Source organism: Pristiophorus japonicus, chromosome 27 (genome assembly GCF_044704955.1).
Source record: "Pristiophorus japonicus isolate sPriJap1 chromosome 27, sPriJap1.hap1, whole genome shotgun sequence".
Classification (NCBI taxonomy): domain Eukaryota; kingdom Metazoa; phylum Chordata; class Chondrichthyes; family Pristiophoridae; genus Pristiophorus; species Pristiophorus japonicus.
Genome location: NC_092003.1, coordinates 6681448 through 6706524, shown reverse-complemented (window position 1 = coordinate 6706524; position 25077 = coordinate 6681448). Strand labels below are relative to the sequence as shown.

At 54.8% G+C, this 25077-nt stretch overlaps 1 protein-coding gene across 1 annotated transcript in view; it reads left to right on the top strand.

The window, feature by feature from the left end:
- LOC139239331 (pecanex-like protein 3) overlaps nt 1–25077 on the top strand; it is an 89544-nt gene that overhangs the window by 45251 nt on the left and 19216 nt on the right. The window contains exons 15-21 of the mRNA XM_070868006.1: nt 9704–9845; nt 10921–11098; nt 12254–12362; nt 14487–14616; nt 16838–16896; nt 19511–19726; nt 23048–23301. Of these exons, the coding sequence (XP_070724107.1) occupies nt 9704–9845; nt 10921–11098; nt 12254–12362; nt 14487–14616; nt 16838–16896; nt 19511–19726; nt 23048–23301 (1088 nt within the window). The remainder of the gene's footprint in view (nt 1–9703; nt 9846–10920; nt 11099–12253; nt 12363–14486; nt 14617–16837; nt 16897–19510; nt 19727–23047; nt 23302–25077) is intronic.

Sequence of the window (25077 nt, the reverse complement as noted above, 5' to 3'; positions counted from 1 at the left end):
GGAGGGGGGGGGTGTGTGTGTGGGAGGGGGGTGTGTGTGTGGGAGGGGGGGGGGTGTATGTGGGAGGGGGGGGGTGTGTGTGTGGGAGGGGGGGGGTGTGTGTGTGGGAGGGGGGGGGTGTGTGTGTGGGAGGGGGGGGGTGTGTGTGTGGGAGGGGGGGGGTGTGTGTGTGGGAGGGGGGGGGTGTGTGTGTGGGAGGGGGGGGTGTGTGTGTGGGAGGGGGGGGGTGTGTGTGTGGGAGGGGGGGGGTGTGTGTGTGGGAGGGGGGGGGTGTGTGTGTGGGAGGGGGGGGGTGTGTGTGTGGGAGGGGGGGGGTGTGTGTGTGGGAGGGGGGGGGTGTGTGTGTGGGAGGGGGGGGGTGTGTGTGTGGGAGGGGGGGGGTGTGTGTGTGGGAGGGGGGGGGTGTGTGTGTGGGAGGGGGGGGGTGTGTGTGTGGGAGGGGGGGGGTGTGTGTGTGGGAGGGGGGGGCTGTGTGTGTGTGTGGGAGGGGGGGGCTGTGTGTGTGTGTGGGAGGGGGGGGCTGTGTGTGTGTGTGGGAGGGGGGGGCTGTGTGTGTGTGTGGGAGGGGGGGGCTGTGTGTGTGTGGGAGGGGGGGGCTGTGTGTGTGTGGGAGGGGGGGGCTGTGTGTGTGTGGGAGGGGGGGGCTGTGTGTGTGTGGGAGGGGGGGGCTGTGTGTGTGTGGGAGGGGGGGGCTGTGTGTGTGGGAGGGGGGGGCTGTGTGTGTGTGGGAGGGGGGGGCTGTGTGTGTGTGGGAGGGGGGGGCTGTGTGTGTGTGGGAGGGGGGGGCTGTGTGTGTGTGGGAGGGGGGGGGCTGTGTGTGTGTGTGGGAGGGGGGGGGCTGTGTGTGTGTGTGGGAGGGGGGGGGCTGTGTGTGTGGGAGGGGAGGGGCTGTGTGTGTGGGAGGGGGGGGCTGTGTGTGTGGGAGGGGGGGGCTGTGTGTGGGAGGGGGGGGGCTGTGTGTGTGGGAGGGGGGGGGCTGTGTGTGTGGGGGGGGGGCTGTGTGTGGGGGAGGGGGGGGCTGTGTGTGTGTGGGAGGGGGGGCTGTGTGTGTGTGGGAGGGGGGGGGCGCTGTGTGTGTGTGAGAGGGGGGGGGGCGCTGTGTGTGAGGGGGGGGGCTGTGTGTATGGGAGGGTGGGGGGGGGGGTGTGTGGGCGCGGGGGGGGTTGTGTGGGTGGGGGGGGTGCTGTGTATGTGTGTGGGCGCGGGGGGGGCTGTGTGGGCGAGGGGTGGGGGGCTGTATGTGTGGGGGGGGGTTTGTGTGTGGGCGCGGGGGGGGTGCTGTGTATGTGCGGGGGGGGTGTGTGTGTGTGGGCGCAGGGGGGTGGGCTGTGTGGGCGGGGGGGGTGCTGTGTGGGCGCGGGGGGGGTGCTGTGTGGGCGCGGGGGGGGGTGCTGTGTGGGCGCGGGGGGTTGCTGTGTGGGCGCGGGGGGGTGCTGTGTGGGCGCGGGGGGGGTGCTGTGTGGGCGCGGGGGGGGTGCTGTGTGGGCGCGGGGGGGGTGCTGTGTGGGCGCGGGGGGGGTGCTGTGTGGGCGCGGGGGGGGTGCTGTGTGGGCGCGGGGGGGGGTGCTGTGTGGGCGCGGGGGGTGGGCTGTGTGTTTGGGGGTGTACTGATGTTGAAAATGGAGGAGGACTGATTCATCGGCGGGGGGGAGCCTTGAGCCTTGAGACTCTGCGGGTCTGGAGTGGACATTGAGGACTCCCAGGGCCACTCCCGTCCTGGGCTGTGTATGACTGGGCTGTCTATGACTGGGCTGTCTATGACTGGGCTGTCTATGACTGGGCTGTGTATGACTGGGTTGTCAGCCACTGGGTCGATGCTGCCAGTGGGACAATACCCAGCGATGGCGCTGGAGGAGCCTGGAACGTCGCTTGATGGTTGTGTGTCCAGAATCACACCGATAACCAGCCTGTACCTTGACACGCCCGTGGAACATCCCTCCCACCCAGAGCACCAGCTCCCAGATGCTGGTGAGGCCAGTTTTCAGGGGGTCCGAGTTAAGTTTGCCGTGGGCCTTTCCTGACACCACAGGTCCCACAGACTTTCTGACTGAAATTTAGAGCAATTGCGTTCGACCGGGACGTAGAAAAAAAATTGTTTCCGCTTGTGAACTCGGGCCATAAATATAAGATAGCCGCTAAATAAATCCAATGGGGAATTCAGGAGAAACTTCTTTACCCAGAGAGGGGTGAGAATGTGGAACTCGCTGCCACAGGGAGGGGTTGAGGTGAATAGTATCGATGTGTTTAAGGGGAGGCTGGATAAACACACGAGGGAGAAAGGAATAGCGAGTTACGTCAATGGGATTGGTACACTGACCTTCTGATCTATTTCTTTCGGCCTGTCCCTTCCCAGCAGCCCAGTCCTGGCTGGCTGTCACCTCTCGATATCTCCCTGCCCATCAGTCTTAATCATGCCCTTCACGATCATGAACCTCTGCCCTCCTGTCTGGCTGACATATAGAAGCGTAGAATTATACAACGCAGAAGGAGGCCGTTTGGCCCAGCGAGCTCTGTGACAGAGCGACCCAATCGGTCCCACCCCCCCTGCTCTTTCTCCACAGCCTCTGCGCATTAATCCCCTTCAAGTATTTATCCAAGTTTCTTTTTGAAAGCTACGATTGAATCTGCTCCCACCGCCCTTTCAGGCAGCGCGTTCCCGATAGAAACATAGAAAGTAGGTGCAGGAGTAGGCCATTCGGCCCTTCGAGCCTGCACCACCATTCAATATGATCATGGCTGATCATGCAGCTTCAGTACCCCATTCCTGCTTTCTCTCCATACCTCCTGATCACAGCAACTCGCTACGTTTAAAAAAAAAAGTTTTTTTTAAATCATTTTAAAGCTGTTTCCTCTGGTTAGCAACCCTCCTGTCACTGGAAACCATTTCTCCCGATCTGCTGTAAAACTCGCCATGATTTTGAACACCTCTTAAATCTCCCCTTATCCAATTCCCGTTTGAAAGCCACGATTGAGTCTGCCTCCGCCACCCTCTCGGGCAGCGCATTCCAGATCCCAACCACTCGCTGCGGGAAAACGTTTCCCCTCGTGTGTCGTCTTTGGTTCTTCTGCCAATCGCCTTAAGTCTGTGTGTCCTCTGGTTCCCGGCCCTTCCGCCAATGGGAACAGTTTCTCTCGATCGGCTCTCATCATTTTGAACACCTCAATCAAATCTCCTCTCAACCTTCTCTGCTCCAAGGAGAACACACCCAGCTTCTCCAGTCGCTCCATGTAACTACAGTCCCTCATCCCTGGAATCATTCTCCTAAATCTGCAGGTATCCTAGTTGGGGTGGGGGGTGTTACTTGCTCCTGTTACAGCACCTCTACAAGGGTCTTGCTGAGACAGTCCATTTAAGACTCATGCGCCCCCCCCCCCCCCCAGTAATCAGTGTCACGCTTTGTTGCTTTTCTTGGGCCTGGTTGTGACTGTCTCAATGTTACCAGGTAAGCGTCACCTATTCCAAGTTCTTAACGTTTTGGTTTTTATTGCAAGAGGATTTGAGTCCAGGAATAAAGAAGTCTTGCAATTATACAGGGCCCTGGTGAGACCGCACCTGGAGTATTGTGCACGCTTTTGGTCTCCTTAGCCAAGGAAGGATATACTTGCCATAGAAGGGAGTGCAACAAAGGTTCACCAGACTGATTCCTGCGATGGGTGGGGGGATTGTCCTATGAGGAGAGATTGAGTAGACTAGGTCTATGTGAGGTTATCCACTTTGGTGGCAAAAACAGGCAGGCAGATTATTATCTGAATGGTGACAGATTAGGAAAAGGGGAGGTGCACCGAGACCTGGGTGTCATGGTACATCAGTCATTGAAGGTAGGCATGCAGGTACAGCAGGCAGTAAAGAAAGCAAATGGCATGTTGGCCTTCATAGCGAGAGGGTTTGAGTATAGGAACAGGGAGGTCTTACTGCAGTTGTACAGGGCCTTGGTGAGACCTCACCTGGAATATTGTGCGCAGTTTTGGTCTCCTAATCTGAGGAAGGACGTTCTTGCTATTGAGGGAGTGCAGTGAAGGTTCACCAGACTGATTCCCGGGATGGCAGAACTGACATATGAAGAAAGACTGGATCGACTAGGCTTATATTCACTGGCATTTAGAAGAATGAGAGGGGATCTCATAGAAACATAAAATTCTGACTGGATTGGACAGGTTAGATGCAGGAAGAATGTTCCTGATGTTGGGGAAGTCCAGAACCAGGGGTCACAATCTAAGGATAAGGGGTAAGCCATTTGGGACCGAGATGAGGAGAAACTTTTTCACCCAGACAATTGTGAACGTATAGAATTCTCTACCACAGAAAGTTGTTGAGACCAGTTCGTTAGATATATTCAAAAGGGAGTTAGATGTGGCCCTTAAGGCTAAAGGGATCAAGGGGTATGGAGAGAAAGCAGGAATGGGGTACTGAAGTTGAATGATCAGCCATGATCATATTGAATGGTGGTGCAGGCTCGAAGGGCCGAATGGCCTCCTCCTGCACCTATTTTCTATGTTTCTATATTCTCTCGAGTTTAGAAGAATGAGAGGTGAACTCATTGAAACAGACACAATTCTTACAGGGGCTCGACAGGGTAGATGCAGGGAGGATGTTTCCTCCGGGCTGGGGAGTCTAGAATTAGGGGTCTCACAGTCTCAGAATTAGGGGTCGGCCATTTAGGACTGAGGTGAGGAGAAACTTTTTCACTCAGAGGGTGGTGAATCTTTGCAATTCTTTCCCCCAGAGAGCTGTGGAGGCTCATTTGTTGAGTATATTCAAGACATAGATCGCTAGATTTCTGGCTATTAAGGGAACCATGGGGACAGTGCAAGAAAGTGGAGTTGAGGTCGAAGGTCGGCCATGATCTTACTGAATGGCGGAGCAGGCTCGAGGGGCCGAATGGCCTACTTCTGCTCCTCGTCCTTCTGTTTGATGCAGATTTTTAGTTTCCCCATCCGAAAAAGGGGGAAGTTTGTTATCGTGTGTTGCTTAATGTGAGGTTTCTGCACAGTTCCTGCTGGTGCTGCCCTTGTTCCCGTCCGTGGCCCGCGGCTATTTAAAGGGCCACTCAGCGACTGGCTGGGAGCACAGAGTGCATCGGCACTTCCTCTTCTGTGAGCTGGAGGGGCGGGGGCAAAGCATTGGCCCGAGGAGCCTGTGGGTTGTGGGTTACCATCCCCTGTCTCCGTCTCTCTGGCTGCTTTGAGCAGCAGTTTAATGATGAGGGAGCACTCCCTCACCACTCTCTGTACCTAACCCGCAGCGATAAGGGACATGACCCGTCACCACTAGTCACCCCTGTTCTCCTCCCAATAACGGCTGTAAAATCTTCAACGTCCGCCCGATTGGACAGACGAGGCCTCTGCTGGATGTCTCCATAAATTTCAACTTCTCCAAAACTCTGCTGCCCTGTGTCCGAACTCGCACCCAGTCCCGCTCACCCATCGCCCCCCCACCCCTGTGCTCGCTGACCTGCATCGGTTCCCGGTCCGGCAACGCCTCGGTTTTAACAATTCTCATCCTCGTGTTCAAATCCCTTCATGGCCACCTTGCCCCTTCCCTATCTCTGTAACCTCCTCCAGCCCCTAGATCCCTCCCTATCTCTAGAACCCCCTACACCCCTCCCTATCTCTGTAACCTCCTCCAGCCCCTGCACCCCGCCCTATCTCTGTAACCTCCTCCAGCCCCTAGATCCCTCCCTATCTCTGTAACCTCCTCCAGCCCCTAGATCCCTCCCTATCTCTAGAACCCCCTCCAGCCCCTACACCCCTCCCTATCTCTGTAACCTCCTCCAGCCCCTGCACCCCTCCCTATCTCTGTAACCTCCGAGATCTCTGCGCTCCTCCAATTCTGGCCTCTTGCCCATCCCCCGATTTCCATCGCTCCACCATCGGTGGCTGTGCCTTCAGCTGCCTGGGCCCCAAGCTTTGGAACTCCCTCCCGAAACCTCTCCGCCTCTCTCTCTCCTCCTTCTGTCGCTCAGTGTCCGATTGTGTTTGATAATCGCTCCTGTGAAGCCACTTGGGACGTTTTACTGCATTAAAGGCACTGGGTAAATGTGAGTTGTCTCATTCGAAGGACGGCACCTCCGACAGTGCTGCACTCCCTCGGCACTCCACTGGGATAGGTGATGCTATCCCATATAAACCCAACAAAGATCTGTATTTATATAGCGCCTTTAACGCAGTGAAACGTCCCAAGGTGCTTCACAGGAGCATTACAAGATAAAAAATTTGACACCGAGCCACATAAGTAGAAACTAGGACAGGTGACCAAAAGCTTGGTCAAAGGGGTCGGTTTTAAGGAGCGTCTTGAAGGAGGAGAGATTTAGGGAGGGAGTTCCAGAGCTTGGGGCCCAGGCAACAGAAGGCACGGCCACCGATGGTGGAGTGGTAAACATGGGTGATTTTAACCTCCATATTGATTGGACAAATCAAATTGGTCAGGGTAGCCTTGAGAAGGAGTTCATAGAGTGCGTAAGGGACAGGTTCCTTGAGCAGTGTGTAACGGAACCAACCAGGGGGCAGGCTATCTTAGATCTGGTCCTGTGTAATGAGACAGGATTAATAAACAATCTCCCAGTAAAGGATGCCCTCGGAATGAGTGATCATAGCATGATTGAGATTCAAATTCAGATGGAGGGTGAGAAAGTTGGATCTCTAACCAGCGTACTAAGCTTAAATAAAGAAGACTATGAAGGTATGAGGGCAGAGTTGGGTAAAGTGGACTGGGAAAATAGATTAAAGTGTAGGACGGTTGATGAACAGTGGTGTACTTTTAAGGAGATATTTTACAACTCTCAAGAAAAATATATTCCAGTGAGGAGGAAAGAGTGTAAGAGAAAAGATAGCCATCCGTGGCTGACTAAAGAAATAAAGGACGGTATCCAAATAAAAACAAGGGCATACAAAGTGGCCAAAACTAGTGGGAGGACAGAAGACTGGGAAGCTTTATAAAGCCAGCAAGGAACGATTAAGAAAGGGAAGATAGACTATGAAAGTAAACTAGCACAAAATATAAAAACAGATAGCAAGAGTTCCTATAAGTATATAAAAAGGAAAAGGGTGGCTAAAGTAAATGTTGGTCCTTTAGAGGACGAGACCGGGAATTAGTAATGGGGAACATGGAGATGGCAGAAACTCTGAACAAATATTTTGTATCAGTCTTTCCAGTAGAGGACATTAACAATATTCCGACAGTGGATAGTCAAGGGGCTATAGAGGGGAGGAACTTAACACAATCATAATCACTAAGGAGGTGATACTCAGTAAGATAATGGGACTAAAGGCAGATAAATCCCCTGAACCTGATGGCTTGCATCCTCGGGTCTTAAGAGAAGTAGCGGCAGGGATTGTGGATGCATTGGTTGTAATTTACCAAAATTCCCTGGATTCTGGGGAGGTCCCAGCAGATCGGAAAACTGCAAATGTAATGCCCCTATTTAAAAAAGGAGGCAGACAAAAAGCAGGAAACTATAGACCAGTTAGCCTAACATCTGTGGTTGGGAAAATGTTGGAGTCCATTATTAAAGAAGCAGTAGCAGGACATTTGGAAAAGCAAAATTCGGTCAGGCAGAGTCAGCACGGATTTATGAAGGGGAAGTCATGTTTGACAAATTTGCTAGAATTCTTTGAGGTTGGAACGAACAGGGTGGATAAAGGGGAACCAGTGGATGTGGTGTATTTGGACTTCCAGAAGGCATTTGACAAGGTGCCACATAAAAGGTTACTGCACAAGATAAAAGTTCACGGGGTTGGGGGTAATATATTAGCATGGATCGAGGATTGGCTAACTAACAGAAAACAGAGAATCGGGATAAATGGTTCATTCTCAGGTTGGCAACCAGGAACTAGTGGGGTGCCGCAGGGATCAGTGCTGGGACCCCAACTATTTACAATCTATATTAACGACTTGGAAGAAGGGACTGAGTGTAATGTAGCCAAGTTTGCTGATGATACAAAGATGGGAGGAAAAGCAATGTGTGAGGAGGACACAAAAAATCTGCAAAAGGATAGACAGGCTAAGTGAGTGGGCAAAAATTTGGCAGATGGAGTATAATGTTGGAAAGTGTGAGGTCATGCACTTTGGCAGAAAAAAATCAAAGAGCAAGTTATTATTTAAATGCAGAAAGATTGCAAAGTGCCGCAGTACAGCGGGACCTGGGGGTACTTGTGCATGAAACACAAAAGGATAGTATGCAGGTACAGCAAGTGATCAGGAAGGCCAATGGAATCTTGGCCTTTATTGCAAAGGGGATGGAGTATAAAAGCAGGGAAGTCTTGCTACAGTTATACAGGGTATTGGTGAGGCCACACCTGGAGTACTGCGTGCAGTTTTGGTTTCCATATTTACAAAAGGATATACTTGCTTTGGAGGCAGGTCAGAGAAGGTTCACTCGGTTGATTCCGAGGATGAGGGGGTTGACTTATGAGGAAAGGTTGAGTAGGTTGGACCTCTACTCATTGGAATTCAGAAGAATGAGAGGTGATCTTATCGAAACGTATAAGATTATGAGGGGGCTTGACAAGGTGGATGCAGAGAGGATGTTTCCACTGATAGGGGAGACTAGAACTAGAGGGCATGATCTTAGAATAAGGGGTCGACAATTTAAAACCGATGAGGAGAAATTTCTTCTGAGTGTTGTAAATCTGTGGAATTCGCTGCCTGAGAGCTGTGGAAGCTGGGACATTGAATATATTTAAGACAGAAATAGACAGTTTCTTAAACGATAAGGGATTAAGGGGTTATGGGGAGCGGGCGGGGAAGTGGAGCTGAGTCCATGATCGGATCAGCCATGATCGTATTGAATGGCGGAGCAGGCTAGAGGGGCTCATATGGCCGCCGACTCCTATTTAAAGGGGCTCAATTCGAGCAACATAGATATCTCGGTGGGGGGATGTTGTGGGGCTGGAGAAGATTACAGAGATCGGAAGGGATTTGTAAACCAGGAAGAAAATTTTGAAATCGAGGCGTTGCTTAACTGGGAGCAAATGTAGATCAGCGAGCACAGGGGGTGATGGGTGAGCGGGACTCGATGCGAGTTAGGACACGGGGCAGTGAGCACAGGAGGTGATGGGTGAGCGGGACTCGGTGCGAGTTAGGACACGGGGCAGTGAGCACAGAAGGTGATGGGTGAGCAGGACTCGGTGCGAGTTAGGACACAGGGCAGTGAGCACGGGGTGATGGGTGAGTGGGACTCGGTGCGAGTTAGGACACGGGGCAGTGAGCACAGGGGGTGATGGATGAGCGGGACTTGGTGCGAGTTAGGACACGGGGCAGCGAGCACAGGAGGTGATGGGTGAGCGGGACTCGGTGCGAGTTAGGACACGGGGCAGTGAGCACAGGGGGTGATGGATGAGCGGGACTCGGTGCGAGTTAGGACACGGGGCAGTGAGCACAGGGGTTGATGGGTGAGCGGGACTTGGTGCGAGTTAGGACACGGGGGCAGCGAGCACAGGGGGTGATGGGTGAGCGGGACTCGGTGCGAGTTAGGACACAGGGCAGCTGAGTTTTGGATCATCTTTAGTTTACGTCGGGTAGAATGTAGGAGGCCAGCCAGGATTGCATTGGAATAGTCGGAACGGGAGCCATTTAAGGAGCGGTCGGATTTGTGTAATGGGAGTGGGGCATGTATCCTATTTGTTAGTGATGTTCGCAGGAATGCCGGCTGACTTGTGCACTGTGCTTACGCCCTGTGTCTCCTTTTCCCCCTCCCCCACCCAGACGCAGCCCAGCTGATGTGGTTCGAGAAGGTCTACGCCTGGCTCCAGTGCATGGAGAAGTACTTCATCTACCCAGCCGTCATCCTCAACGCCCTTACCACCGATGCCAGCGCCGTCAGCAACCGACCCAAACTGGGCAAATAGTGAGTAAAGGAGCGGGGGGAGGGAACCTCGGTCAGCCTGGTTACGGGAGGGGGGGAAGCCAGGAGGAAAGAATCCCAGGAACCCTGGGCTAGTTCCGTCCGTAAACCGCGCTCCCTCGGCACAGCTCTGGTCAGTGGGCGCTCTTGAGTGAGGCGTGTACCGCTCCAACGCTTCGCGTCCTTTACCTCGATCGCCAGGCTCAGCGTGCGAAGGGCGTGAGCTGCCACTCAGTTGGTGGCGCGCGCTCCTCCCGCCTTTGGGTTCAAATCGTACGCCAAGGACCTGAGCCCACAATCCGGGCTGACACTTCCCAGTGCAGTGCTGAGGGAGCGCCGCACTGTCGGAGGGGCAGTACTGAGGGAGCGCCGCACTGTCGGAGGGGCAGTACTGAGGGAGCGCCGCACTGTCGGAGGGGCAGTACTGAGGGAGCGCCGCACTGTCGGAGGGGCAGTACTGAGGGAGCGCCGCACTGTCGGAGGGGCAGTACTGAGGGAGCGCCGCACTGTCGGAGGGGCAGTACTGAGGGAGCGCCGCACTGTCGGAGGGGCAGTACTGAGGGAGCGCCGCACTGTCGGAGGGGCAGTACTGAGGGAGCGCCGCACTGTCGGAGGGGCAGTACTGAGGGAGCGCCGCACTGTCGGAGGGGCAGTACTGAGGGAGCGCCGCACTGTCGGAGGGGCAGTACTGAGGGAGCGCCGCACTGTCGGAGGGGCAGTACTGAGGGAGCGCCGCACTGTCGGAGCGTTCGGATGAGACGTTAAACCGAGGCCCCGTCTGCTCTCGGGTGGATGTAAAAGATCCCACGGCATTATTTGGAAGAAGAGCAGGGGGAGTTCTCCCCAGTGTCCTGGGGCCAATATTTATTCCTCACTCAACATCAAAACAAAGATGATCCGGGTCATTATCACATTGCTGGGTGTGGGAGCTTGCTGTGCGCAGATCGACAGCCGCGTTTCCCACAATACAACAGTGACCACACTCCAAAACTACTTCGTTGGCTGTAAAGCGCTTTGCGACGTCCGGTGGTCGTGAAAGGCGCTATATAAATGCAAGTCTTTCTCTTTTCTCTTGCAGCAGCGACCCGCTGTTCATGGCGGTGGCCGGGATGAAGCTACTGCGCTCCTCCTTCTGCTGCCCCTGCCATCAGTACGTCACCCTCAGCTTCACCGTCCTCTTCTTCCGCTTCGACTACAGCCGCTTCTCCGAGACATTCCTCCTCGACTACTACTTCATGTCCATTCTCTGCAGCAAGGTGAGCAAAACAGACCCGGTGACACTGCACCGGGAGTCTCCAACCCCGTGCTGTACCTGCCCCCGGAGTGTGTGATGGGACAGTGTAGAGGGAGCTTTACTCTGTATCTAACCCCCTGTACCTGCCCTGGGAGTGTTTGATGGGGCAGTGTAGAGGGAGCTTTACTCTGTATCTAACCCCCTGTACCTGCCCTGGGAGTGTTTGATGGGACAGTGTAGAGGGAGCTTTACTCTGTATCTAACCCCCTGTACCTGCCCTGGGAGTGTTTGATGGGACAGTGTAGAGGGAGCTTTACTCTGTATCTAACCCCGTGCTGTACCTGCCCTGGGAGTGTTTGATGGGACAGTGTAGAGGGAGCTTTACTCTGTATCTAACCCCCTGTACCTGCCCTGGGAGTGTTTGATGGGACATTGTAGAGGGAGCTTTACTCTGTATCTAACCCCCTGTACCTGCCCTGGGAGTGTGTGATGGGACAGTGTAGAGGGAGCTTTACTCTATCTAACCCCCTGTACCTGCCCTGGGAGTGTTTGATGGGACATTGTAGAGGGAGCTTTACTCTGTATCTAACCCCCTGTACCTGCCCTGGGAGTGTGTGATGGGACAGTGTAGAGGGAGCTTTACTCTGTATCTAACCCCCTGTACCTGCCCTGGGAGTGTTTGATGGGACAGTGTAGAGGGAGCTTTACTCTGTATCTAACCCCCTGTACCTGCCCTGGGAGTGTTTGATGGGACAGTGTAGAGGGAGCTTTACTCTGTATCTAACCCTGTGCTGTACCTGTCCTGGGAGTGTTTGATGGGACAGTGTAGAGGGAGCTTTACTCTGTATCTAACCCCCTGTACATGCCCTGGGAGTGTTTGATGGGACAGTGTAGAGGGAGCTTTACTCTGTATCTAACCCCCTGTACCTGCCCTGGGAGTGTGTGATGGGACAGTGTAGAGGGAGCTTTACTCTGTATCTAACCCCCTGTACCTGCCCTGGGAGTGTTTGATGGGACAGTGTACAGGGAGCTTTACTCTGTATCTAACCCCGTGCAGTACCTGCCCTGGGAGTGTTCAAGAAAGCTCCTGATGAGCGCGTTAACTAAAGATGAAGGTGTTGTGTATTCGGCTGTGTGTGGGGCGGATTAACACTGACTCTACCTTCCTTGCTTCCAGCTCTGGGACTTGCTGTACAAGCTGCGATTTGTGCTGACGTATATCGCCCCTTGGCAGATCACGTGGGGATCTGCATTCCACGCCTTCGCCCAGCCATTTGCCGTTCCTCGTATCCTTTTTGATTCGCCCCCATCGTCGGTCCTTTGAGCCAAAGCGCGTTTCGGTCGATGTACGCTGAGGAAATTCAGTCTTCAGGTGGACCTAGACTGGGGAAACGGGCAGACAAATGGCCGATGACTTTCAGCACAGTTAGTCGGAGGAATGGGCAGAGGCAATATTAACTAAATGGTACAGTTTTAATGGGGGGGGATGTGCAGTACCCGAGACTGGGGGCTGTACGTACACACATCTTTGGTAGCAGGGCAAGTTGTGAAGGCTGTTAAAGCCCTGGATCCTGTATGTCTTTTTATCATCATAGGCAGTCCCTCAAAATCGAGGAAGGCTTGCTTCCACACTAAAAGTGAGTTCTCAGGTGGCTGAACAGTCCAATACAAGAACCACAGTCCCCGTCACAGGGGGGACAGACAGTGGTTGAGGGAAGGGGAGGGTGGGACTGGTTTGCCGCACGCTCCTTCCGCTGCCTGCGCTTGCTTTCTGCACGCTCTCGGCGACGAGACTCGAGGTGCTCAGCGCCCTCCCGGATGCTCTTCCTCCACTTGGGGCGGACTGGTCCTTGGCCCAGGGACTCCCAGGTGCCAGTGGGGATGTCCCACTTCATCAGGGAGGCTTTGAGGGTGTCCCTTGTAACGTTTCCTCTGCCCACCTCGCTTGTCGTGTAGGAGTTCCGAGCAGAGCGCTTGCGTTGGGAGTCTCTGTCCGTGTGCCTGACACTTGTGGCCTGCCCAGCAGAGCTGGTCGAGTGTGGTCAGTGCTTCGATGTTGGCCTGATCGAGAACACTGACGTTGGTGCGTCTGCCCTCCCAGGGGATTTTCAGGATCTTGCGGAGACATCGTTGGTGGTATTTCTCCAGCGATTTGAGGTGTCCGCTGTACATGCTCCATGTCTCTGAGTCGTACAGGAGGGCGGGTGTTGCTACAGCCCATGAGCTTGGTGCCAGCTTTATAAACCGGCCTTCATAAACAGAGGCACAGAGTACAAAAGCAAGGACATTCAATTCAACCTTTATAAAGCACTGGTCAGGCCCCCAGTTGGAGTATTGTGTCCAATTCTGGGCACAGTCCTTTAGGAAGGATGTCAAAGCTTTGGAGAGGGCGCGGAGGAGATTTACTAGAATGCTACCAGCGACTAGGGACGTCAAGTCAAGTGGAGAGACTGGAGAAGCTGTGGTGGTTCTCCTTGGAGCAGAGACGGTGAAGAGGCGATTGAGCAGAATGGTACCAGGGATTAAGGCCTTCAGTCACGACAGACTGGAGAAGCTGGGGTAATGGAGGCAGTAAAGAAGAAATTGTTTCCAGGGGCAGGAGCCTCGGTAACCAGAGGGGACACGGATTTAGAATAATCGGCAAAAGAGCCAGAGGGGGGAGATGAGACATTATCTTACGCAGCGAGTTGTGATCGGGAACGCGCTGCCTGAAAGGGCGGTGGAGGCAGATTCAAGAGCAACATTCAAAACCGAATTGGATAAATACTTGAAGGGGAAAAACGAGCAAGGCGAAAGAGTGGGGGGGGGAGTGGGACTGATTGGATCGCTCTGTCACAGAGCCGACACTGACTCGATGGGCCTTCTGTGCTGTATTATCCTTTGACTCTTAAGGCCGGCGTGTTTTCAGTCTCTCTGATTATAAATGCCACAGGAGCAGAGAATAGGGGGCCCAGTGCCCATGGTGGTGGTCACCACAGTTACGTGTCGGGCAGCAGGGGGCTTGTATTTTCTAATTTTTTTAAAACTAACTTTTTATATCTGCTCACTCTCTCTCTAAAATTCACGCAGCTTACGATTCAAGAACCAAATTCCCAATCGATTTTGTATTTGAAAGGCACTGAATTTCGCCCGAGAGTGCAGTTTGACAGGTCCCCTCATCGCCTTTTCCATCCTTCGTGCGAAATAACAGAGTATTTGACTGGCTACTCGGGCATGGGGGTCGTCACGGGCCGAGCCCCGTGCCTTCTAAACATAGTGGTCGAGTGGGTAGGCCGCACCCCCCCCTTCCCCTCTCTTGTTAATGGTTCATTCCTGTTTGTATATCACGGTCAGGGCCGCCTCCATTCTGCGGGAGGGGTGTTGGGCGAGCTGACCTTTGTGCATCTTCCTTAACCAGACACATCATTCAGACTCTGCAATGCTTTTTGTGCAGGCTGTGCTCTCAGCCCTCGTCTCCACCCCTTTGAACCCGCTGCTCGGCAGCGCCGTGTTCATCACCTCCTACGCCAGGCCGGTGAAATTTTGGGAACGCGATTACAAGTAAGGACCTCGCTGTCTAAGTATTGCTTTGTTTTTTTAAAAAAAACATTGGCGTGTGCTTCAGGGGCTCTACGTGTAGTTAAGGGGTGACGTACTCTTTATTCTGTACTGTACACAAGCAGTGTTATCGGAAATGAAGGGGTGATGCACAACAATTTATATAGCGCCTTTAACGTAGTAAAACGTCCTCTACGAATGAAACGTTAAACCGAGGCCCCGTCTGCTCTCTCAGGTGGATGTAAAGGATCTCCCAAGGCACTATTTCGAAGAAAAGCAGGGGAGTTCTCCCCTGTGTGCTAGGGCCAATATTTATCCCTCAATCACTAAAACAAGATTATCTGGTCATCATCACATTGCTGTGTGTGGGAGCTTGCTGTGCGCAAATTGCCGTTTCCCACATTACAACAATGACTACACTCCAAAAGTACTTCATTGGCTGTAAAGCGCTTTAAGACGTCCGGTGGTCGTGACAGGTGCTATATAAATACAAGTCTTTTCTTGACCAGAGTGTTATAAAACAAAATTTGACACCGAACCACATGAGATATTAGGACAGATGATCAGAGCATCTTAACCAATAAGGGAATTAAGGGTTATGGGGAGCAGGCGGGGAAGTGGAGCTGAGTCCACGGCCAGATCAGCCATGATCTTGTTGAATGGCGGAGCAGGCTCGAGGGGCTAGATGGCCTACTCCTGTTCCTAATTCTTATGCTCTTATTAATGTTGGGGAAATCCAGAACCAGGGGTCATAAGGGGTAAGCCATTTAGGACCGAGATGAGGAGAAACTTCTTCACCCAGAGAGTGGTGAACCTGTGGAATTCTCTACCACAAAGTTGTTGAGGCCAATTCACTAAATATATTCAAAAAGGAGTTAGATGTAGTCCTTACTACTCGGGGGATCAAGGGTTATGGCGAGAAAGCAGGAATGGGGTACCGAAGTTGCACGTTCAGCCATGAACTCATTGAATAGCAGTGCAGGTTCGAAGGGCCGAATGGCCTATTCCTGCACCTATTTTCTATGTTTTAAAGGAGGCAAGAGAGGCGGAGAGGTTTAAGGGAGGGAGCTTGGGGCCCAGGCAGCTGAAGGCACGGCCACCAATGGTGGGATGCTCAAGAGGGCAGAATTAGAGGAGCACAGAGATCTCTAGGGAGGTTGTAGGGCTGGAGGAGAACAGAGAGGGGGAGGCGGATTTGAAAATGAGAATTTTAATATTGAGGCGTTGCTTAACCGGGAGCCAATTTAGGGGCAGCGAGCACAGGGGGTGATGGGTGAGCGGAACTCGGTGCGAGTTAGGACACGGGGCAGTGAGCACAGGGGGTGATGGGTGAGCGGGACTGGGTGCGAGTTAAGACACGGGGGCAGCGAGCACAGGGGGTGATGGGTGAGCGGGACTGGGTGCGAGTTAGGACACGGGGTCAGCGAGTACAGGGGGTGATGGGTGAGCGGGACTCGGTGCGAGTTAGGATATGGGGCAGCGAGCACAGGGGGTGATGGGTGAGCGGGACTCGGTGCGAGTTAGGACACGGGGCAGTGAGCACAGGGGGTGATGGGTGAGCGGGAATGGGTGCGAGTTAGGACACAGGGCAGTGAGCACAGGGGGTGATGGGTGAGCGGGACTGGGTGCGAGTTAAGACACGGGGGCAGCGAGCACAGGGGGTGATGGGTGAGTTAGGACACAGGGCAACCAAGTTTTGGATCACCTCTAGTTTACGTGGGAGGCCGGCCAGGAGTGCGTTGGAATAGTCAAGTCTGGAGGTAGCAAAGGCACAGATGAGGGCTTCAGCAGCGGATGAGCTGGGGCTGAGACGGGCGATGTTACGGAGGTGGAAATTCTTTTGCTGTACACGGGCAGTGTTAGCGGCAGTAAAGGGTTGATCTCTCCTGTGGCTGTAAACCCATAGCTGGCTGAGGTCGTCCTCTCGTGGTGACCTCTCGCTGTGCTAAAGCCCGCTGCTGCTGCTCTCGCCCCTGGGGTCACTGGCTTGATGTCCACTGTCATGTCCGCCAGCTGTAGACACGTCACAAGGCAGTTGGAATACCAGCTGGTCCCACAAGGTAGTCCTGAACAATATTTATCCCTCCATCAACATCAGACACAAAAAACAGATTATGTGGCCGTTATCACATGGCTGTTTGTAGGAGCTTGCTGTGCGCAAATTGGTTGTTAACGCGGGCACGGGACGGTCAACTGACTCCCCTCTCTCTCTGCTTCCATTCAGCACCAAGCGAGTCGATCACTCCAACACTCGGCTAGCCACGCAGCTGGACAGGAACCCAGGTAATGTTGGTTTATCTCTACGCAGTTGTTTCTGGCCTCCCGCAGCTTGCTCAAGGGTTTGGTAGGATGGTGTGCCTTCAGTGGCTTGTGTGCCAACATTCAACCAGTCACTAGTGGGCGCCCTGGAGTAGCCTAGCCTTGGCTTGGCCCCAATTTGGACGACTCTTGGTGTGATCTCCTGGAATGGGTTTCGCTCGCATGAGGGTGGGTCGGAGAGGATTTCTTTTGTTGTCCCTTTTTAGCCTTGGGTTTTCTACTCTAGCCTAGTGACAGCCGAGGCTCAAGTGGGCAGCACTCGCGCCTCTGAGTCAGAAGGTTGTGGGTTCGAGTCCCACTCCAGGGACTTGAGCACAAAATCCAGGCCGACACTCCCAGGGCTGAGGGAGCTCCGCACTGTCGGAGGGGCAGTGCTGAGGGAGCTCCGCACTGTCGGAGGGGCAGTGCTGAGGGAGCTCCGCACTGTCGGAGGGGCAGTGCTGAGGGAGCTCCGCACTGTCGGAGGGGCAGTGCTGAGGGAGCTCCGCACTGTCGGAGGGGCAGTGCTGAGGGAGTGGCCCTCTTTCAGATGAGACGTTAAACTGAGGCCCCTTCTGCCCTCTCAGGTGGACGTAAAAGATCCCATGGCCACTATTTCGAAGAAGAGCAGGGGAGTTAGCTCCGGTGTCCTGGGGCCAATATTTATCCCTCAACATAACAAAAACAGATTATCTGGTCATTATAAGAACATAAGAAATAGGAACAGGAGTAGGCCATACGGCCCCTCGAGCCTGCTCCGCCATTTAATACGATCATGGCTGATCTGATCATGGACTCAGCTCCACTTCCCCGCCCGCTCCCCATAACCCCTTATCCCCTGATCGTTTAAGAAACTGTCTATTTCTGTCTTAAATTCATTCAATGTCCCAGCTTCCACAGCTCTCTGAGGCAGCGAATTCCACAGATTTACAACCCTCTGAGAGAAGAAATTTCTCCTCATCTCAGTTTTAAATGGGCGGCCCCTTATTCTAAGACCATGCCCCCTAGTTCTAGTCTCCCCCATCAGTGGAAACATCCTCTCTGCATCCACCTTGTCAAGCCCCCTCATAATCTTATACGTTTCGATAAGATCACCTCTCATTCTTCTGAATTCCAATGAGTAGAGGCCCAACCTCCTCAACCTTTCCTCATAAGTCAACCCTCTCATCTCCGGGATCAACCGAGTGAACCTTCTCTGAACTGCCTCCAAAGCAAGTATATCCTTTCGTAAATATGGAAACCAAAACTGCACGCAGTACTCCAGGTGTGGCCTCAACAATACCCTGTATAACTGTAGTAAGACTTCCCTGCTTTTATACTCCATCCCCTTTGTGATAAAGGCCAAGATACCATTGGCCTTCCTGATCACTTGCTGTACCTGCATACACTATCCTTTTGTGTTTCATGCACAAGTACCCCCAGGTCCTGCTGTACTGCAGCACTTTGCAATCTCTCTCCATTTAAATAATAACTTGCTCTTTGATTTTTTTTTTTCTGCCAGAGTGCATGACCTCACACTTTCCAACATTTTGCCCACTCACTTAGCCTGTCTGTCCTTTTGCAGATTTTTTGTGTCCTCCTCACACATTGCTTTTCCTCCCATCTTTGTATCGTCAGCAAACTTGGCTACGTTACACTCAGTCCCTTCTTCCAAGTCATTAATATAGATTGTAAATAGTTGGGTCCCAGCACTGATCCCTGCGGCACCCCACTAGTCACTGATTGCCAACCTGAGAATGAACCATTTATCCCGACTCTCTGTTTTCTGTTAGTTACCCAATCCTCTATCCATGCTAATATATTACCCCAACCCCGTGAACTTTTATCTTGTGCAGTAACCTTTTATGAGGCACCTTGTCAAATGCCTTGTGGAAGTCCAAATACACCACATCCACTGGTTCCACATTGCTGTTTGTGGGAGCTTGCTGTGCGTATATTGGCTGCTGCGCTTCCCACATTACAACAGTCACTACACTTCACAAAGTAGTGTACAGCGCCTTGGGGCATCCTGAGGTCATGAAAGGCGCTATAGAAATGCAAGTCTTTTTCTTGTCTCTCGTGCTGTGCCACTCCCAGGAGATTACGTGGCTGTGGGGGGAGGGGGAGTTGTTTGGTGACGGTGCTCCGGACACCTTGGTGAGGGGCAGGCTGGAAGGGCCAGCTGGTCACTTCCTGCCCGCCATATTTGTATGTTTGTAATTGCCAGTCGCTCTTACAAGGCCGTGTCCCTGTGGTCAGGCTGTGCCCTGGACAAGCTGCAGGAGACTCCCAATGCTCCGTGCTGCAGGGCCACACAACACATGGGTCAGGGCGAGGGAGGGGAGTCTCTGACCCTCAGCCCTGCCGCCCTGCATTTCAGCTGCCCACGTTTAAATGAGGTGCGCCCTCTTCCCGCGAGAGTGCCTGCACTACGTGTCGGACTGGCGGTGGCTCGAAGCACCCCGTGGCCAACTTGCCCACTGTCTATGAAGGACATCTTGCTTTGTGGGGAAGGGGGCGGGGGGTGTGAGGGAGGTTGCAGTAGGGTGAGGCGGGTTGAGGGTAGGACGGAGGGTGAGGGGGAGCGGAGGGTGTTTAACTGAAGGTGCTTGTGTTACAGGAGCGGACGACAACAACCTCAACTCCATTTTCTACGAGCACCTGACGCGCTCCCTGCAGCACAGCCTGTGCGGGGACCTGCTCCTGGGCCGCTGGGGCAACTACGCCATGGGCGACTGCTTCATCCTGGCCTCCGACTACCTGAACGCCCTGGTGCATCTGATCGAGATCGGCAATGGGATCGTCACCTTCCAACTGAGGGGCCTCGAGTTCCGCGGTAATTACCCCGTGGCCCTTTCCCTTACCGTCCCAGTCTCTCTGGCGTTTGTGCTCTATGGGTTGCTGTCGGAGTCGGAAGGTCGTGGTTCGAGCCCCACTCCAGGGATGTGAGCCCATAATCTAGGCTGACGCTCCCAGGGCAGTGCTGAAGGGAGCGCTGCACTGTCGGAGGGGCAGAGCTGAGGGAGCGCCGCACTGTCGGAGGGGCGGTACTGAGGGAGCGCCGCACTGTCGGAGGGGCAGTGCTGAGGGAGCGCCGCACTGTCGGAGGGGCGGTACTGAGGGAGCGCCGCACTGTCGGAGGGGCGGTACTGAGGGAGCGCCGCACTGTCGGAGGGGCAGTGCTGAGGGAGCGCCGCACTGTCGGAGGGGCGGTACTGAGGGAGCGCCGCACTGTCGGAGGGGCGGTACTGAGGGAGCGCCGCACTGTCGGAGGGACAGTACTGAGGGAGCGCCGCACTGTCGGAGGTGCCGTCTTTCGGATGAGACGTTATACCGAGGCCCCGTTTGCTCTCGGGTGGACATAAAAGATCCCACGGCCTTATTTTGGAGAAGAGCAGGGGGAGTTCTCCCCAGTGTCCTGGGGCCAATATTTATCCCTCAACCAACATAAATGCAGATGATCTGGGTCATTATCACATTGCTGTGTGTGGGAGCTTGCTGTGCGCAAGTTGGCGTTTCCCACATTACAACATTGACCACACTTCAAAAGTGATTGGCTGTAAGGCGCTTTGGGACATTAAGGCACTAAATAAATACAACTTTTCCTTTCTTCCTGCTCCCCCTCGCTCACCGCGGGGGGGGGGGAGGGAGAGGGGGGATGGGAGAGTGCAGTGACAGAGAGTTGTATCGTGTGCACTCCATCCCAAACTGACATCGCAAGTGTTGAAGCTTTTTTTTTTATAGAAGTGTCAGTTGCTCTTCAGGCACCAGCACGTCACTGAGGGATTGTCGGTGTCTATTCGTGTGTGTATTAAGCTGTTCGTTAAGCACGCCGAGACAGCAGATGACACTCCCACTCGGTCCATCGTGTCAGCGCGGCGCACTGTTGTTGACCTCGGAGAGAGACGTTCAGTCATTACTTGAGAATCCTATCTCCTCGGGTGCAAGGTTGCATCGTGTACCAGATGAATGTCTCCTTGGTTTCCCCGGCACAAAAAACCTCTGGGCGGTTGGGTGGCGGGGGTGAGGGTTTGAAACTGTGACCCGGGGTGGGAAATTTAATTTAGCGCACAGTGTGTCTCGCCGAGGAACCGCAGCTCACGGACTGGGAGGGTGCGGGGTACGGGGCTGTGGTGGAAGAGAGAGGGTGGGGGAGGGGAGGTGGAGGGTGGGGGCGCGGGTGGGAATAGGAGCCAGATGGTGAACCGGGAGCGGGAAGCACGGGGCTGGGCGTTGGAGAGGGAGGAAAGTGTAATGTATGCTCACGGGTTTGTAGAGCTGTCTCATTTCTGCGGTCCGTGTTCCACGTGTACGTTCAGTCTGTGAGGTTGCAGCCCCTCTTCCAATATTTGAAGAGCCTGCTCCTCAAACTCTGGCTGCACTTCAGTCCCGCGCTCCTGATCTTTGGGCACCCGGTGCGGAGGGGAGCGGGTAGGTCCGAGGGCCGCCTCATAGGACTGCTCCTGGGCCTGGCCAAGGGGGCCATCAGCCGGTCCAGGCAGCGGGTGGTCGAGGGGGTCGTTCAGCCCGACTGCCTGTCTCTCTTCCGCGGTTACATCCGAGCCAGGGTGTCCCTGGAGATGGAGCTCGCGGTGTCCACCGGTACGCTCGCGAGAGGTGGGCGCCGGAGGGACTGGAGTGCATCATCCACCCTCGGAAACCAAATCTTAATTTGATTTGACACGGTTGCATTGCACATTTGTGGGTTTTGGTGCCCTTACCAAAGGGGGCACTCAATTTAATGTTATACAAATAGTTGTAGAGCTGTTGAGTTGGGAGTGGCTTAGCCAGTCACGTGATGTTCACAAGACTCAATAAAACCCCAGCCAGTTGGGTTTGGGGGATCCGCAATGGGGCAGGTGGTTGTGAACCTGATGGATGAACCAGTAATGTGTCGTGTGATGATCCTTTTGCTAATAAACCAACTCAATGTGTTGCTATGAATTCTTAAGTGAAGATCATAGACAGTCCCTCGGAATCGAGGAAGACTTGCTTCCACTCTTAACATGAGTCCTTAGGTGGCTGAACAGTTCAATACGAGAACCACAGTCCCTGTCACCAGTGGGACAGATAGTGGTTGAGGGAAGGGGTGGGTGGGACTGGTTTGCCGCACGCTCCTTCCGCTGCCTGCGCTTGGTCTCTGCACGCTCTCGGCGACGAGACTCGAGGTGCTCAGCGCCCTCCCGGATGCACTTCCTCCACTTAGGGCGGACTGGTCTCTGGCCAGGGACTCCCAGGTGTCGGTGGGGATGTTGCACTTTATCAGGGAGGCTTTGAGGGTGGTCCCTTGTAACGTTTCCTCTGCCCACCTGGGGCTCGCTTGCTGTGAAGGAGTTCTGAGTAAAGCGCTTGCTTTGGGAGTCTCGTGTCTGGAATGCGGACAATGTGGCCCGCCCAGCGGAGCTGGTCGAGTGTGGTCAGTGCTTCGATGCTGGGGATGTTGGCCTGGTCGAGGATGCTGATGTTGGTGCGTCTGTCCTCCCAGGGGATTTGTAGGATCTTGCGGAGACATCGTTGGTGGTATTTCTCCAGCGACTTGAGGTGTCTACTGTACATGGTCCATGTCTCTGAGCCATACAGGAGGGCGGGTATCACTACAGCCCTATAGATCCTGAGCTTGGTGGTAGGTTTGAGGGCCTGGTCTTCAAACACTCTTCCTCAGGCCGAAGGCTGCACTGGCGCACTAGAGGCGGTGTTGGATCTCGTCGTCAATGCCTGCGCTTGTTGATAGGAGGCTCCCGAGATAGGGGAAATGGTCAACGTTGTCCAGGGCCGCGCCGTGGATCTTGATGACTGGGGGGCAGTGCTGTGCGGCGAGGGCAGGCTGGTGTAGGACCTTTGTCTTACGGATGTTTAGTGTAAGGCCCATGCTTTCGTACGCCTCGGTAAATACGTCGACTGTGACCCATGAAGCAAATACATTACAGGGAGGGAGGGAGGGGGCGAGGGCGGGAAAGGGGGGGTCGGAGACGGGAGTTGCCGGGCGGGACACGGTGCAGAACCCGTTGTGCTCGGAGGAGAGTGTGCAGGACTGAATGCGTTGCCCTGCGGAGAGGCGGGGGGGGGGGGGGGGGGTTGCTGGGCCCCCAAGCCGTGTGTTGCAAGTACTGGAGGGCAGCCTTGCTTTAACCTGTGTGTGTGTCTCCTGTTCCGACAGGCACGTACTGCCAGCAGCGTGAGGTGGAGGCCATCACCGAGGGGGTGGAGGAGGACGAGGGCTGCTGCTGCTGCGAGCCCGGGCACCTGCCCCACATGCTGTCCTTCAACGCGGCCTTCGGCCAGCGCTGGCTGGCCTGGGAGGTGGCCGCCACCAAGTACGTGCTGGAGGGCTACAGCATCAGTGACAACAACGCGGCCTCCATGCTGCAGGTCTTCGACCTCCGCAAGATCCTCATCACCTACTACGTGAAGGTATTGACCGGGGGGGTTACTGGGGAGGCCTCCCGCGCCCCACCCTGATACATACTCTATCCCCCCCCCCCCCCACCCTGATACACAAACCAGCTCCCCTCCCCCGTGCCCCACCCTGATACACAAACCAGCTCCCCTCCCCCGTGCCCCACCCTGATACATACTCTATTCCCCCCCCACCCTGATACACAAACCAGCTCCCCTCCCCCGTGCCCCACCCTGATACATACTCTATTCCCCCCCCACCCTGATACACAAACCAGCTCCCCTCCCCCGTGCCCCACCCTGATACATACTCTATCCCCCCCCCCCACCCTGATACACAAACCAGCTCCCCTCCCCCGTGCCCCACCCTGATACATACTCTATCCCCCCCACCCTGATACACAAACCAGCTCCCCTCCCCTGTGCCCCACCCTGATACATACTCTATCCCCCCCCCCCCCCCCCCCTGATACACAAACCAGCTCCCCTCCCCCGTGCCCCACCCTGATGCACCCTCTACCCATCCTCCTCTCCCCAGCCCCTCTCCTCCCTTTCCCCACCCCTACCCTCTCTTCCCTTCTACGCCCTCCCCCCTTACCTTCCCTTCTCTCTTTCCTCACTATACCAGCCCCCTTTCCCCAACATGGCGAAACGACCCAAGGCCCTTCCCAGAAGCGATTTATCGGACGCAATCTGACCCCGAACCACAAGGAGATATTGGGGACAGGCGACCAAAAGCTGGGTCACAGAGGTCGGTTTTAAGGAGCGTCTTAAAGGAGGAGAGGCGGAGAGGTTTAGGGCGGGAGTTCCAGAGTTTGGGGCCCAGGCAGCAGAAGGCACGGCCAGCGATGGTGGACCGATGGAAATCAGGGGAGGCCGCAAGAGGCCAGAGTTGGAGGAGCGACGAGATCTCGGGTTGTGGGGAGGAGGAGATTAGAGATAGGGAGGGGCGAGGCCCATGGAGTAAATTTGAAACGAATTGCATCGAATGTACACAGGCCGCCACCGCTCCGTGCCGGGGTTTATACACCACACCAGCCCCCTCCCACCCCTCTCCATCCCACCCCATCACCATATCCTTCTCTCCCTTTCTCCCTCGTGTGTTTATCTGGCTTCCCCTTAAATGCATGGCCGCTGGTCGCTTCAACCACTGCAGGCCTGTTCCCCAGGAAGTGTTGCACCTTCAATCGATGTGATGGAGGGGGAGGGGAAGGGGAAGGGGAGGGCAGGGAACGAGTTCCCCCTTCAAAGAATGAATGGGGAAGTCTCGGAGCAATGCTTCTGGTTCTGCATCTTCCACCAGCACCCGAAATAAATCTGGAAATGAGAAGCTGGGGACCAGTTAGAGAGACCGTGGGATTGTCACACAAACCCGACCAGTAACCCACGGAGGGCCGCTGTGACTCCCCCCTCCCCCCAACCCCGCACCAAATGCTGGAGCTCACTGGGATACGGGTACAAAAGGTGCCAGCCGTCCAACTGGCCATTCTCCACAGGGGGCTATCAGGTGTGGGTAGGCTATTTGACTGTGGGGTCCATCAGACAAGGCCCATTTCAGTCCCTGTTTGACATTCCATTGACTGCTTCCCAGCAACGATGACAGGACAGTCATCAACTGACTCCTTCTACTCCCCCCCCACCCTTCTACTCCCCCCCCCCCCACCCTTCTACTCCCCCCCCCCCCACCCTTCTACTCCCCCCCCCCCCACCCTTCCTACTCCCCCCCCCCCCACCCTTCTACTCCCCCCCCCCCCCACCCTTCTACTACCCCCCCCCCCCACCCTTCTACTC